At 51.4% G+C, this 14,902-nt stretch overlaps 1 protein-coding gene across 1 annotated transcript; it reads left to right on the top strand.

Annotated features, from left to right (window-relative positions):
* Positions 1-225: 225 nt before the first annotated feature.
* On the top strand, positions 226-13,281 carry LOC102758618 (pancreatic lipase-related protein 2-like). Its single transcript, XM_015572006.1, has 6 exons — positions 226-277; positions 2,562-2,716; positions 4,348-4,473; positions 7,027-7,161; positions 7,856-7,967; positions 13,166-13,281. The coding sequence occupies exons 1-6, from the start codon at positions 229-231 to the stop codon at positions 13,279-13,281; spliced, it is 693 nt and encodes a 230-aa protein (XP_015427492.1). The 5' UTR covers positions 226-228.
* The last annotated feature ends 1,621 nt before the right edge of the window (positions 13,282-14,902 follow it).

Genomic DNA, 14,902 nt, shown 5'->3' on the forward strand with positions numbered 1-14,902 from the left:
TGCCTGGGTAGGGCGCTTGGCAGGGTTGGGCAGCCAGAGGGACATGGCCCAGAGGAGCAGCCACTGCGCTGGGAGGATCCTGCATCCGGGTTCCACAGAGGTGCTGCCGTCTCCCTGTGTGGGTAGGCCTCAGCCTCAGGGTCCCCACCTGGAGGGACAGCGTGATGGGACCCAGGCACCAGGATTCCCTGGCGAAGGTCCCCACTGTCTGTGTTTTCATCCATGTAGATGCTGCCCTCCTGGATCATCGCTCTCCTCCTGCTGGCCACCGTCAGAGGTGAGGGTGCTGTCCCATCCCCATGGGGAGGAAGGGACCATGCCTGGGCTGGCCTCTGGGTGGGGCAGCTAGAGGCCTCATCATCATTATCATCATAATGAACAGCGTTATCATTATTTCAACAAAAACAACAATTGCCACCATTGGGGGAGTGTTGACGCTGTAGCAAACATGGGGCAACATCTTGGACACAGATGAACCTGGGGACCCATCCGCCCTTTTCCTCCAGGGCTGTGATGGGGTGACCCAAGTGGTAGGCTGTTGGGCAGCGGAGTTGGGGGAGGGTGTTCTCCACAGGCCCCCAAAACCCTCAGTCCCTTGCGTGGACAAGTGTGTGTCTGCAGCATGAGTGCCCCCTCCTGTCCCTCCCTCCCCATCACTCCTCTCTGTTGCTACCTCTGTCTCTCAAGCTCCAATCTGAGCCTTTCCTCTGGCGTCCCTTCTGCTGGGCTTCCTTCTGCACCGGGGGTCCTCCTTTCCTCCTCCCCTCGCCCAGCCCACTCTAGGCCTCCCTTCCATCTTGGCCACGCAGCAGGACCTGACTCCAGAGACAGAGCCCACCCAGGTCTGGATGCTCCTCGGGCATTTCTGGCCCCTCTTGGTCTCCTTTGCTCCTCCTCTGCCTCCTCCTTCCTTAAATCTGGGCAGTCAACAGAGGTCACTCCCGGTGCTCTCCTCGCCCTTTGCCTGTGGCTTCCCCTTTGCCCAGCTTCTGCTCCAACCGACCTCCCTGTCTCTCCTCCAATTTCGAGGCAGCTCCACCAGGGCCTCCCACCACACCTCACACTCATTTGTCCAGGCCCAGGCACCACTCCCTACCCCATCTCTCCATCCTTCCATTCATTTCCACTGTCACCCAAGACTAGAATACTTGTTTCCTCTCAGACCCACCACCCCTGTACTGGCCCACTCCAACTCCCAACTCTCCCAGACTCTCCTGCCTCTGAGCCACCCACACTGGGTTCCCGAAAACACCTTCATGGAGCACAAGTCACACCACACTCACCAGCACCTCCCACTCACTATCCACCTCACAGCCCAGGTGCCTGACCCTGTCCTTCAAGCTCCTGCATTTACCACCTGAAGCAAGAGTTGCTTTAGCCCCAGCAGCCCTTCTTCGGGGACTGGTCCCTCTTCCTGGAAGGAAGTCAAGGTCATCATGATTCTTTCCCTGTAAGATTTCCTCTCGCTCAAGGCAGGGTTTGTACCTGATGTGTCTTTCCATCACCTCAGTGCCTAGCTTCATTCCCAATTAAACTCCCCCAGTTCAAATCCTGGCCCCACCATTGGCTGTGACCTTGAGCAGCTTACTTTGTCTCTCTGTGCCTTGGTTTTCCCACCTGTAAAATGGAAGTAATTCCTTAGTCATGGGCTATTTTGAGGCTTAAAGGGAGTAATACTGGTGAAGCACTAGTGTGGTACCTGGCACAGAGTAAACAGTCTACTCTTGCTTCAGGTGGTAAAAACTGATGACTATTGTCACTTTTTGAGTGAATGGTCAACCCCTGGCACCATCAGCTTCAGAGTTGAAGAAGCCAAAGGGAGAAGAGCCATTGAAATCCTCTGGATTTGAGCATGTGCCCTCAGTGAGCACTCTCTGTCAAAATGCTTGTGCCGTATAATAGAGGAAGGACACTCAGACTTAGATGATTGGTTGTGTGTACTGAGCCTCTGTTCTATATAGAATGATGCAAAAATCCGTCATCCCTGGCATTAAGAAATGTACCTTTTGTGAGAACAACAGGGAAAACCTGAAATGACAGAGAATAATTGGGGGACAATGTGCATCAAGGGGTGACATGAAGACAAGGGGATTGGACCGCACCCAGGATCAGCTGCTGTGCTGGGTGTGGCGCCAGCATCAGGGTCCATCCAGCAGCATCTCTGCGCTACAGAATCGCAGGCGCTGTCATCCCTGATGCCGGTGATGGCATGTAAAGGGCCGTCTGGGGCTCTCCCGGAAGAGGTAGTTTTAAGGCAGAAGGTTGCCAGGAAGCTCAGCCAATCCCCCTCTGGCCTGATGATCAGGGTGTAAACAGCATGAAACAAGCACTTCCCGGTGCCCCCCTTATCTCCCTGCGAATCAAAATCGCCCAGGGAGGCGCTGGGAGCATGTACAGGTGATTCTTGTCTCCGTGGAATTTGGGGAGCACTGACAGCAGGTGGAGCCCAGCATTGGCCTCGCCAGCCCAGGATGCACCCTGAAACGCCTCCTGTGTAGCTGAGGCGAGGTCGCTCCTTTTCTGAACTCACAGTGTCCCCTGTGCTGCTCTCTCTGCCCCAGGAAAGGAGGTCTGCTATGAACCTTTCGGCTGCTTCCCTGATGAGAAGCCATGGACGGGGATCTTACAGCGGCCCCTGAAGCTATTCCCCTGGCCCCCCAAGCTCATCAACACCCGGTTTCTTCTCTACACAAATGAGAATCCCAACAGCTACCAAGTAAGAGGGGCCTGGCGGGACTGCAGGGCGGGTGGAGTGGGGCACCCACACTGGCGTATGGGGCGCCCACACTGGTGTCAGCACGTGGTTGTCTAAGGAAAAGGCACGGCAGTCGGGGGGTGAGGGGTGAGGGGGAGTCCGGGCAATGCTCCCTCACCACTGGCAGCCACCTTAGCTCTCAGGATCGGGAAACACTGATCAGGTCTATAGGTGCCGGGCCCAGAAACGCCCACATTCCACATACTGTGCACAGGCCTTCCTGGCACTGACCCCCGATCCTGGGAGGAAGTGGGTAGGAGCAGCATTTATCGGGAATCCAGGCCTGGTGTGTCCATCTTCTCCTGCACTGCGGGTGGGAGGAGAGAAGCCACTCAGGGAATGAGGGTGGGGGTCACCCGAGGATATTTTTTCCCATTGATTTTTAGAGAGAGTGGAAGGGAGGGAGAGAGAGAGAGAGAGACATTGATGTGAGAGAGACATATTGAATGGGTGCCTCCCATATGAGCCCCAACTGCAGCTTGGGATTAAACCTGTAACCCAGGTGCAAGCCTTTGTCTGGGAATCAAACCGTTACCCTTCGGTGCATGGGCCAATGTTCTGACCACAGAATCACTCTGGCCAGAGTGGGAGGGGTCATCTAACCACAAAAGCAAAAAGGACCCTGGGAGTGACCTCCAGTCCCCAGAAGGCCTGCGGGTGGAGGCAGGACAGGCTCTTCCAGATGCTTCGAAGTGACCAGGAAGAATGTGCTCAGAGCTCAGCTGCTCACAGCTCCACCCCTGACAGTTTGGAGAGCAGGTGACTGGCCATCCATCCCTGAGGCCGGCTGCAGTGGGATTGTAGGTGACAAACTCCCTCTTAGAGCCCCCAGCTGGCAGTCCGTTTGGACTGCTGGTTGGGCTACTTTTATCTTCTGATCATTCCTCAGGCGTGGTGCCCAGGGGGCTCGTGAAGGAGTCCCTGGCAGGTAGGCGTCAGTTCTTAAGTGCTACAAGCTAGACGTGCCCTTTGTGGCTCCACTGAGCCACATGTACCCTCATTTTGGTGCTTCTGGCCTGGGGTCCTTCACTGTTTCTGTTCTAGAAACATCTTCCACCATCTGGGAAAGACGAGGGGTCCCTTCTCAGGGTGATGTATTTAAATACGAAATAAAAAACATTGGATTGCAAAGGAAACCAATTATATTGAAAAACAGTTATCAGAACATTTAAAATCACAAATATATGTCCCAGTCATATATATGCTGCTTTATTATTATCTCACTGAATATCAAGATCCACGGGTTGGTCTTACTATGGGCACTTAAAATAGTAATGAGAATAACTGATTTTTAAGACATCTGTGACCACTGTTCGTTGACATGAAAATACCCGTGACTCCCATTGGGGACAGAGTGCTGTTATGATGACGGTGGCTTGTTGCCCAATTTCATAATTAACAGAAATGCTAGGAAGTCCATGATTGTGAATCTTCTGAATCCTGTCCTCAAACCCCAGGGCAGGAACTCCTGTTCTAGCCCCACCCAACTTCGTGGGAGCTGATCCCGTGACCCAGTCTCCCTGGAACTGGCTCTCACAGGCCATTGGCTTGGAAAGGCCAACATCCCAATTCACCTTTTCCACTTTAACCAGCGGATCTCCTCCACGGACCTGGCAACCGTGAACGCTTCAAACTTCCAACTGGACCGCAAGACACGCTTCATCATCCACGGCTTCATAAGCAAGGGGGAGGAGACATGGCTGACGGACATGTGCCAGGTAGGGTCCTGCCCCCGGCCACTCCCCGCTGAGAGCAGCACCCAGCACCCAACTTCAAACACTTTCCTGGTCACTGCCCCCCGAGACTGGGAACGCAGACCATCCAGGAACAGATGCTCCTTCCTCAAAACTCCGAGGAAACCCTGGGTCCTCCAGAGCATCCACTGTCAAGTTCTCCCGACCCACAGACCTGTAGCCCGTCCTCTCTTCTCGAACCAAAGAGACCCAGAGCCCAACCAAAACACCCCAGAAGCAGAGGTGTCAGCAAATTACCTGGCATTGGTCTCGGGTGGTTTATGGAAAGCCTCTGTGTGGCATTAGAAACCTACGTAAATGTGGCCCCTGAAACCCTTCTGTCCCCCAGAGCTCTCTGTGAGGGCAGAAAGGCTCCATGGCATCATGTCCCAACCAGGAGCCACTGCTCCCCTGCGCCCACCCAGCACCTGAAATGCGGGGAGTGTGACCAAAGATTTGACTTTTAAATTGAATGGACTTTCATTCATTGTATATAGCCCCCTGGGGCTAGTGGCCATAGTATTGGATGGTGCAGTTTTGAAGTTATCATGAATTTTAGTAATGAACTAGAGGCTCGGTGCACAAAAATTTGTGCACTCAGAGAGAGGGTGTCCCTGAGCCGGGCCTGTGCTCTCTTGCAGTCTGGGACCTCTCGGGGGATGTTCACCTGCTGCTTAGACCTGCTCCCCAGGGGATCAGGCCTAAGCTGGCAGTCAGGCACTGGAAGGTGTCCCAGTCTAATTAGCATATTAACTTTTTATTATATAGATAGAGGCCTAGTGCACGGGTGGGGGCCAGCTGGTTTGCCCTGAAGGGTGTCCCGCATCAGGGTGGGGGTCCTGCTGGGGTGCCTGGCCAGTCTGGGTGAGGGGCTGAGGGCCGTTTTCAAGATGGCCACACCCCTTTCAGGGGGTCCCCACTGGGCTGCCTGGCCAGCTTGGGCGAGGAGCTGAGGGCTGTTTTCAGGCTGGCCACAGCCCCTTCAGGGTGGGGGGATCCCACTGGGCTGCCTGGCCTGCCTAGGTGAGGGGATAATGGCCATTTTCAGGCTGGCCACACCCTCTGGCAACCCAGCTCCAAGTCTCTCCTTGAGCAGAGGCCACTGCCGGCTGGAAGCAGGTATCTGGGATTTATTTATCTTCTATAAATGAAACTATGTAGCCTTGAGCGGAGCCCAGTGCGGGCAAGCATAGGCAGGAAACTTGGCTTCTTCCATCGCCAGGGGCAACCCAAGCCTCCTGCTTACTCCAGCTCCGTGGCCGTCACCATCTTTGTGACCGACAGAGTGATGGTTAATTTGCATATAACTCTTTTATTAAATAGGATGATTATTCATAACATCCATTTTCTTAGCACTTCCTCTGAGCCTGACACTATGATCATTATTTAACAGTCTTTGTCTCGTTTGACCACCCCCTGCCACAAGCAACGTTGTGAGAAAGGTAGAGTTATTGTTCCCATTTTATAGATGAGAAAATTAAGGCAGGAAAAGTTCAACCCTTCCCCAGGCTTGAATCCAGAGGTGGGAATGCAAAGCCAGGTCTCCTGTCTATAAAATACCACAACCTGTGTCTACAGATTTAGTCTTTAGGAGGAGCCCATGGGCATGGCTTTCTGCATAGTCTGCACTGGGAGAGACCTCAAGCAGCTTCTTCCCAAGGGTGGGCTGCTCCTCTGGAGGTTGGGGTGTTCACACGTGCCCCCAAGTCACAGAAGGAGGCCATGTGAACGTGGAGCTGGGAGAGCCAGGGGGACGTGTCCATCCCCAGGCCCTGGCCTCCAGGCCACACCTCCCTGCCTCACTCCCCAGGGTAGTCCAGGCCATCCTCGAATGAACACAGGCTCTGCAGTGGCTCTTTCTGACAGTTATTTGGTCCCATCACAGGACCAGTCTGAGCTTGGGCAGCACACGGCGGCCACACCACATAATATAAAAGATGCACATGTGGGCAGAGTTGTAGCTACCTCCATCTACATGTCATCTTGTCTGTTAATACCTTCTAGCTCCCCCTACGCATTGTTGGGAACATAAGGGCAGCCCTCCCGTGGCTTCAGCAACTAGTACAGTGGCAGCAAACTTCCTGTAAAGGACTGGGTAGTAAATAGTTTAGCATTTGCAGGTCATATGGTTTTCACTCAACCCTGTTGTTGCTCCAAAGCAGAGGGGAGAGAATATGTAAACAAAGGGGTGTGGCTGTTCCCAATAAAACTTGATTTATATGAGCAGGTGGATCTGGCCTCCCCATAACAGTTGGCTAAGCCCTGATGTAGTAAGCGATCCTTTTTCTGCCTGGCTGTGTCAATAACCATCTGGGAGACCTTCAGCCAGTCACTCCATTCCAGGCCTCAGTGTTCACATCTGTTAAGTGGGGATCAGGTACTGAGTTCCTGGTGAAGTGGTGAGGATTAGGACAAGTGGGAGGAATATGAAAACTCTGACACAAATGAGATGCTTGGTGGCTGTGAATTCCTGTCTCTGGAATGTGCGGCCTGTGCCTGTTAATACATCGGATTCTCCCTCTTGTTTTTTCTCCCCAGAAAATGTTTAAGGTGGAGAAGGTGAACTGCATCTGCGTGGACTGGAAGCGTGGGGCCAGGACAGGTTACAACCAAGCCGTCCACAACATTCGAGTCGTGGGAGCCGAGACAGCGTTCTTAATAGAAGGGCTGTCGGTAAATCCGCCTGAGCCCATCCTGTGGGGAGGGGCCCGAGGGGGCAGGCAGACCCCGTGCACCCAGAGGCCGCCTGGGGACTGGTGCGCAGGGGCTGGGCCTGGAAGCCTGGACACACAGAGGGGCATTTCCTAAAGTGAAACTGCAGCCTTCCCCTCCTGGAGTGTCCTGAAGATCCCTAGTGGCCTGGGGCAAAGGAACCACTTTGGGCCTCGGTTTCCCCTTTTGAAATAAGCTGTCCTTGGAGGCTGTTCTGGGAATTGTCAGCCCAGAAGATGGGTCTTCTTTCTCAGAAAGGGGAAACCCCTTACCGCCTTCTGGAAGGTCTATTCCCGAGCACCCAGAGCTGGGCCCGCTACCCAGGCTCTCCAGGCAGGCCCAGGCCCTGCGGGAGGGGAGGGAGGCCGCGGTGGGTGTGGATGGAGCAGGCAGCACCTGGCCAGGCTCCCCAGGCCGCCTGCAGTGGACACAGAGGCCGATGGTCAGCACTGTCACCTCCCCTTCGCCCCCCCACCTCAAAGCCTGGGCACCAAGACTGATGACTCTGGAGAGTGTGCTGGCCCAGAGTCAGGTCAGTCTGTCCTAGGTGTTCCCGGAGCCAAGCCATTCCTCCTGAGACCTGTCCCCATCCGCTTCTGAGAGCCAGGGTGTCCCCACTCAGGCCTGGGGGCCCTGACACTCTATCCTTCCACAGACCAAGATGGGCTACAGCTTGGAGAACGTACACCTCATTGGCCACAGCCTGGGTGCACACGCGGCTGGCGAGGCGGGCAGGAGGCTGGGGGGCTGCGTGGGCAGGATCACAGGTAAGGGGTGCGAGGGTGGGGTTGGGTGGGATGATGGGGGCCAGCCTGCAGGGCAGTGGAAGCCCAGACACAGGCACTTCTCATGGCCAAGGGCGCCCCCACTGGTCATCCGGGGACACTAATTTTAGGTGCTGCCAGACTTAGATTTAAAAAATAATTGCCCATACATTTTCATGTGAATTACAAAACATATAGGATTGTAAATAAAAACACATTTATTAAAAAAGAAATATATAACTAGCACATTCAACTCATGACTTCAGGATTATTATTGCTAGAGTACGGCAGATTTTTGAACAGTGAAATGGGTTTTTTATACAAATTCATCAGTTCCACAAATATTAATGGTCGTGGCTGTGTCAGCTACAGGCAAAATGAAAGTAGCTGAGACCTGTCACAGGAAGCACATGGCAGATAATAAGAATGAATGAATGAATCACGAGGCAAATGAAGGCACACAAGACATAGACACAGACACCGCTGAGTCCCGTGTGTATGTCACTGTGCAAACAGTGTGATGGCTGTCTCCTTTGCCCAGGGCTGTGTGCTAGGCATATTCAACGCGGTTAACTACAGTAATAGCTTGGATGCCAACCAGTCAAAGTGGGTTCCAGCTACAAATAAACAGCCAGCCCAGTGCCAGTGGTATCAGCCTGTGGCCCAGGCAGGTCAGACACACAGTGGTGTAGCTTATGGAAGGCTGTTGCTCAGTCCTCAACCCTGTGACCTTCCCTGGGCTCCACTATCCATTCCTGCACTGGTGGGGCAGGGGTAGGGGAGGGGTTAAGGATCCTCAGTGCTGCTGCAGAGGCAGGAGAGGCTTCTGCTACCACTGCTGTGCTCACCAGCCAGAAGCCAGGCTCCTTGCTCCTTAGTGCTGCCTCCCTTGTTGGTGGGAGAGGCTCCCTCAAGGTTGGCAGCTGTGAGCCCAGCTTCTGGCTGAACAGTGCTCCCCCTGTGGGAGGGCACTCACCACCAGGGGGCAGCTCCTGCATTGAGCGGATGCCCTCTGGTGGTCAGTGGGCATTATATTGACAGGTCGCTTTGCTGTTTGGTCGATTTGCATATTAGGGTTTTATTCTATAGGATGCTTGACCTATACTTGCAAAATGCAATGTTAATGTTTGAATATTTTTCTCACTTCTTTTGTGGAAACTTTGGATATAGTTTGTGTTGTTGGCAAAGAAATATATTCCATTATTTAATGCTTCTAAAATAAAATGGGTGAGTTGTTAAAGAAATAAAAGTTAAAATAGATAAAATTATGTAAAAAATTTATATTACATAAACTCAAGGATCTTTTTTCAATATTTTCTTATGTAAGACATCATGAAACATGCCTACAAAGGGTATATTTTTAATAATAGTGATGGTTACCATGGGCTGCATTGAACATTTTGTACATACCCCCTCATTAATCATGGTAACAACACTAGAAAGTGGGCATTATTATTACTGTTTCATAGCTGAGGATACTGAAGCTTGAAAAGCTTTAGTAATTGCCCAAGACCACGGAGTGTGTAAATAGGACACGGATGTGATCACGGGTCTGTGTGCTTAAAAAGCCAAAGCGTCCAGACATTATGCTGGGCTCTCAATACAACAATGAGATCTCAGCATAACCTTCTAACATAGAAATCAAAATTTCAGAATGAGTAAAGGACTGGGAATTGCACCAGTCCTGATAGGTGTCTATGATGCATAATGGTATCAGGGGATATCAGTATTGTTCACAGCCTCCCCAGGACAGACAGACAAACACACATGCAAATACACATGTAGGCATGCTCACTGCCTCTGCTCACTCCCCCTTCCTTGTCTTGCTACGGGCTCATCTTGGAGAGGGCTCTGCAAAGCCCCGTGGGGTGGCTGTGCTGAGGGGACAGTTTGCCAAGAAGACTCTCGCTCTGGTCGGAAGGAGTTGGACGCTCTCTGGGGCCATGACCTTGTTGCAGGACCCTTTCCCTCCCTGCTCACCACCGCTTCCAATATTTCAGGTTTTGGAATGAGCCAGAAGGTGGGCCATCTGGATTTCTATCCAAACGGAGGACAACAAATGCCCGGATGTGAGAAAAATATCATTTCATCCATTTCTGATATAAATGGATTCTGGAAAGGTACGTGCATTAGCAAAGGAAGATGGCAGTGCCCTCCCTGGGGAGAAGGCAGGTTCCATGCTGGGCCCTAGTAGCACTGAATTTGCCTCCATATACTGCGTGCTAATTCTGTCCCCGGCAGTGTCACAGCGCCATGAGGGAATCACTCTGCTTATCCCCATGTTACAGCTGAAGAAACTGGGTCTGAACAGTCATCAAACTCGCCCAAGGCCGCCTTATATTAAAGTTCAGTTTCAGACTGCAAAGTCCCAATCTCATACCCAATCGAACCTGGGACCCTTGAGTCCGCAGCCTGTGTTGTCCCCCCTCATGAGGATGCTGAGGCCTGAGCTGGACGGGCACGTTGGCAAATACCAGTTGTAGCTGTGCCCACCCCCACCCCAGCTGCTTGCACTGCTTGCTCCTAGAAGAGCGCCCACAAAGACTTGCAGGGCTTTGACGTTCTTACCCTTTGCTGTGGGAAGGTGCTAGGACAGGAAAGGGACTGAGCTGGAAAAATATGTCCCCGAGTGGGGACATATTCCGTGGGTTTGGGGAGCTCATGCATGGAGTAGGCAGCCTGGAGGTCTAGGTGGAATGAGGCTTGTGCGTGTCAGTGTCAGAAATTCCAAACCTGTAGAGAATTTTTATGAGTTTATTGGAACCAAACTGACGACAATTGCTGGGAAGCAAAATCTCAACGGACTGAGAACATGCTCCGGAGAAAGGCAGTTTTGTGGCTTATTTTATACATTAGAATAAAAAGAGGAGACATAGGGGTTCCACAAAATCCAGGGGTGGTAGATTAGGGAGGGGGAGAAGAAAGTAAAATGGGAAATCTCTAGAATTGGATGAACAGTAAAATAGAGAGACACATTCTTTTCCATTGGTGGGAACAGGATAGCTAATGATCAACATGGACAGCACATAGAGGTGGTATTTGGGGAACAAGGTCACAGTGAGGAGTTCTGTGGCCTGGTGTTCTTTTAAGGGGGTCCCCTGAGGGATCTGGAAAAGATTACTTCTATATTTAAAAGGTGCATTTTCTTAGATACAAAAAGAAAACAGTTTCACTTAAGGTAAAGATTCCTCGTCACCCTGGCCAGATGGTTCAGTAGGTTGGAGCTTTGTCCTAGATACCAAAACGGTTTTGGGTTTGATTTCTGGTCAGGACACATATGGGAGGGAACACATTGATGTTTCCCTCTCTCCCTTCCTCTCTCTAAAATCAATAAGCATATACTCAGGTGAGGATTAAAAAAGAAAGGATTGACCTTTGTCAAAGAAGCTCTAGGCCTGGGACAGGACTACCCTCCATGACCAACTTTTAATTAGGAATTTTTATGTTCAGCCCACCCCACGTGGTTACTTTCAGCCTCTGAGTTTGTAAGGCCACCGTGCAGGCCTCCCCTGAGTTTGTCAGGTTTAGGATGTGGGCCCTTTTTCGTCCGCATGAGGTGTGCGTTTCCATGAGAGACAGGCTCAGTCCCCCTACGATTAGGTGACTTAAGCACCACTTCCATCACCTGTCCTTGTCTGGCCTCTGCTCTTCTCTTGTTGCCTCTCCCTGGAGACCAGGCTTCATCTACCCCCTGCACATGGAGGTTTGAGTCTGCCATAATTTCATTTTAGTGTTTATTTGTCTCCGCTGGGAGTTTCCCGGGCATCCCAGACAACCCTGTACCCTGCTCAGGGCCTGGCCCAGAGCAGGCGCTCATTACAGCCCACTCCACTGGGCAGAGAGGCCTTCTGTGGCACTGGATATTCCATGTGCTTAATGTGAACGAATAGAGTGGATAAAGCAGTAGCCAACATCCATCCTCAGCCAATGGAGCCTTTGAGCGCTCTGCCCAGAACAAGGTAACTCGAGGGAAGACCCAGCTGAAGGAACACTGAGTCACAATGAGGCTGCCCCTTCCAGAAGTCACCAGCAGGGCCCACATAATAGCAAGGAGCCCAGCTTTAATGAAAGAGGCAATTCAGAGTGAAGAAGCCCACAGAATGTGCGTCTATGGTGTGGGCTCCCAGTCACCCAAGCGCTGGGCTGGAGGAAAAATTAAATCCACTTGCACCTCTATTATGGATCCCAGGGCAGCAATTCTGGGTGAAAGAAACAATTAATTTAGAAACAGGTTGTGTTGTCTGGTGATGAGTGTTGGTGCAGGAGTCACTGGGCCCTGGGGCAGGCAGAGCTAATCCACCAGCACAAAGAGGACCCCCAGACCTTCCCGAAGTGGTCCCCAGGTGTGTCTGGGGTCACTGTGCATCACGCGATGGGAGGTTTTATACCAAGGAAATGGAGAAATGAAAAAACAAAAACAAAAACAAACCAAAAAAACTGGGGCCCCTGGCCCAGTCCTGCCCACAGTACCAGGTGGTGCGGCTTCACAGGGAGCGGTTTTAAAGAGGGAATGCACTGCTGTCATGTAAGCATGGAACATTGTCATGTCAAAGTCACGATGCAGGTTTCTCATGAAAAATCAGAAGACCAAGCAATCTGGGCCTTAACATTCAACAACTGGCTGACGGTGTAAGATTCCTTTTGAAAGCTACTGCCTCTCTCTCTCTCTCTCTCTCTCTCTCTCTCTCTCTCTCTCTTTCTCTCTTTCCTTCTCTCTCTCCCCCGCCCCCACGCTCTCTCTCTCTTTTTCCCCCACCTCTCTCTTTCTCTCCTTTCTGTATATATTTTTCTCACTCTCCCCAAGGCTTCCAGCCATCATCCTTTACTTCTGTCAGATGCTTGGCCCCTGGTGGATGAGTACATGTCCTTGTTAGAAATCATCCTTCCTCAGCACGTACCCAGTCCCAAGTAGGCCCTGCTCAGCACACAGGCACGTGGGGGGCAGAGGAAAGTGACCAGAGCCAAACCCCATGACTAGAGAAGCCCCAGATACCACCTCTATGTGCTGTAAATGTTGATCAGTAACTATTTGCCCCAAAGTATGTCAAAGTCAATGACAGGAACTTGGAATTGTGACCCAGGCCTTCAGGAGTGCTGACTCCCCTCTATGAAATGAGGAGGTGACTCCTTATTCAGATCAGAACTTTCAAGCTTCAAAAGTGAGAGTCTCCTGTGAGCTCCTGTGGCTTTTACTTCCTCAGGAACCCCAGACCTTCTGGCCTGCAATCACCTGAGAAGCTACAAGTACTACTCCAGCAGCATCCTCTACCCCGACGGCTTCCTGGGCTCCCCCTGTGCCTCCTACGAGGATCCCTAGATCCCCAACTTTTCATTCTGAAAAATTCTCAAAGGATGCCTGCATGGCATAGGTGAGAACCATGCATTAATGAATGGATGGAGGGTAGAGGGACAGATGAATAGGAAGATGATTAGATGGATGAGTGGATGATTGAAAGAGGGAGGGAGGGATGGATGGGAAGATGAATTGATCAATTGAGTGAGTGAATGAGTGAAAGGCCTACCACTCACAGACAAATTTCTGTTTATCCTCTAGAATGGCTGTTTTCCTTGTCCAGTCACAGGATGCCCCAAAATGGGGCACTATGCGGACCAATTTCAGGGCAACACCAGCGCAGTGGGACAAACGTTTTTCCTGAACACAGGAGCGAGTGGTAACTTTGCTCGTAAGTTTCCATTGTACCCATTTAAAAGCTGCAAATGATTTTAAAAGGTGTATCAACCTTGTTAGTTAGGACCCTTGGGAGCAATGGATAGAAACTCAACACCAGCCAGCTTAAAAGATAATGGAAGGACGGTAGAATGGCATTTGTCTTGCCTCTCACGTTCACCCCTTTAACCAATAATCCTGACCAGTGGAGTAGGTCGATCGTGAATGGCCCAGGCTGGTCACATGTCCCCCCAACCCTGTGGCAGGAAGGACGGATCCATTAACAGAGGAAGGCAAGATGGGGCAAAGGCACCCCGTGATTATCCACCATGCTAGTCCCCCTGTTTACACACATGTGAGCATGCTGTGTTTTTTGGTGTTATTTTGCCCAGCTTCTCACTTAAAAAGAGGATAGTAAAAGCATCAAGATTTGTTTTAATTAACATTACATGATGGCTGAACAGAAAAGCATGTATTTTCCAAGGGAGTTTTACATTGAAAAGCATTTATGCAGCACTTCACAAAACACTGCTTTCTGATAGTATTTCATGTAATATTTATTCAATATGACACTTAGCATAAACGATAAAAGTTGGGAGTATCTATAAAGTCTTACAAGCATATTCCTTTAAGTCAGACGCACCTTAGGAAAATGCTTGCATGTGTGCGGGAGAAGGTATTCAAGGATGTTCACCGCAGCACTGATTTTAATACCAAGAGAGCACGGGGAGAAAGCCAGATATCCACCACTTGTTAACCACATCCTGTATGTAACCAGTCAAGGAAGGATCTAGAAACCTCTAAGGCATATTAAGTGAAAAGGCAAATAGCAAACCATCACGGAATATACCCTGTTCCAGTCAGGGTCTCTGCAGAAGACAGAGCTCATTCTAGTGGTTCAACGAGGAGACCTCACTGGAGGGCCCGCGTTCGGAGGAGGGGACAGGGTTGGAAGAACAAACGAGGGATGCTGAGCGCCCAGAATATAGTGGCTGCGGGGCTCCAGGAATGGAGTGAAGGCAGCTACTGCCAGACCCTGGTACTAGAGCAAGGAGGCTGCAGGGGAGCAAGCACCTCATCTCCCTCCTCCTGCCGCTGGCCTCCTGTGCAAGCCTCTGATGGGCTGAACCCCCGGGAAAGCCAGCGGCAAGGACCCCTGGTGGGGCCGACCTTATGGAGCACAGGACAGGACAGGGAAGGGCGGTGAGTCAGTCTGGCGTGGGGATGGATGGAGAGAATAGAGAAGAGCAGTGCATCCTCTTTACGGAAG

This window comes from Myotis davidii, unplaced genomic scaffold (genome assembly GCF_000327345.1).
Source record: "Myotis davidii unplaced genomic scaffold, ASM32734v1 scaffold1609, whole genome shotgun sequence".
Lineage (NCBI taxonomy): Eukaryota > Metazoa > Chordata > Mammalia > Chiroptera > Vespertilionidae > Myotis > Myotis davidii.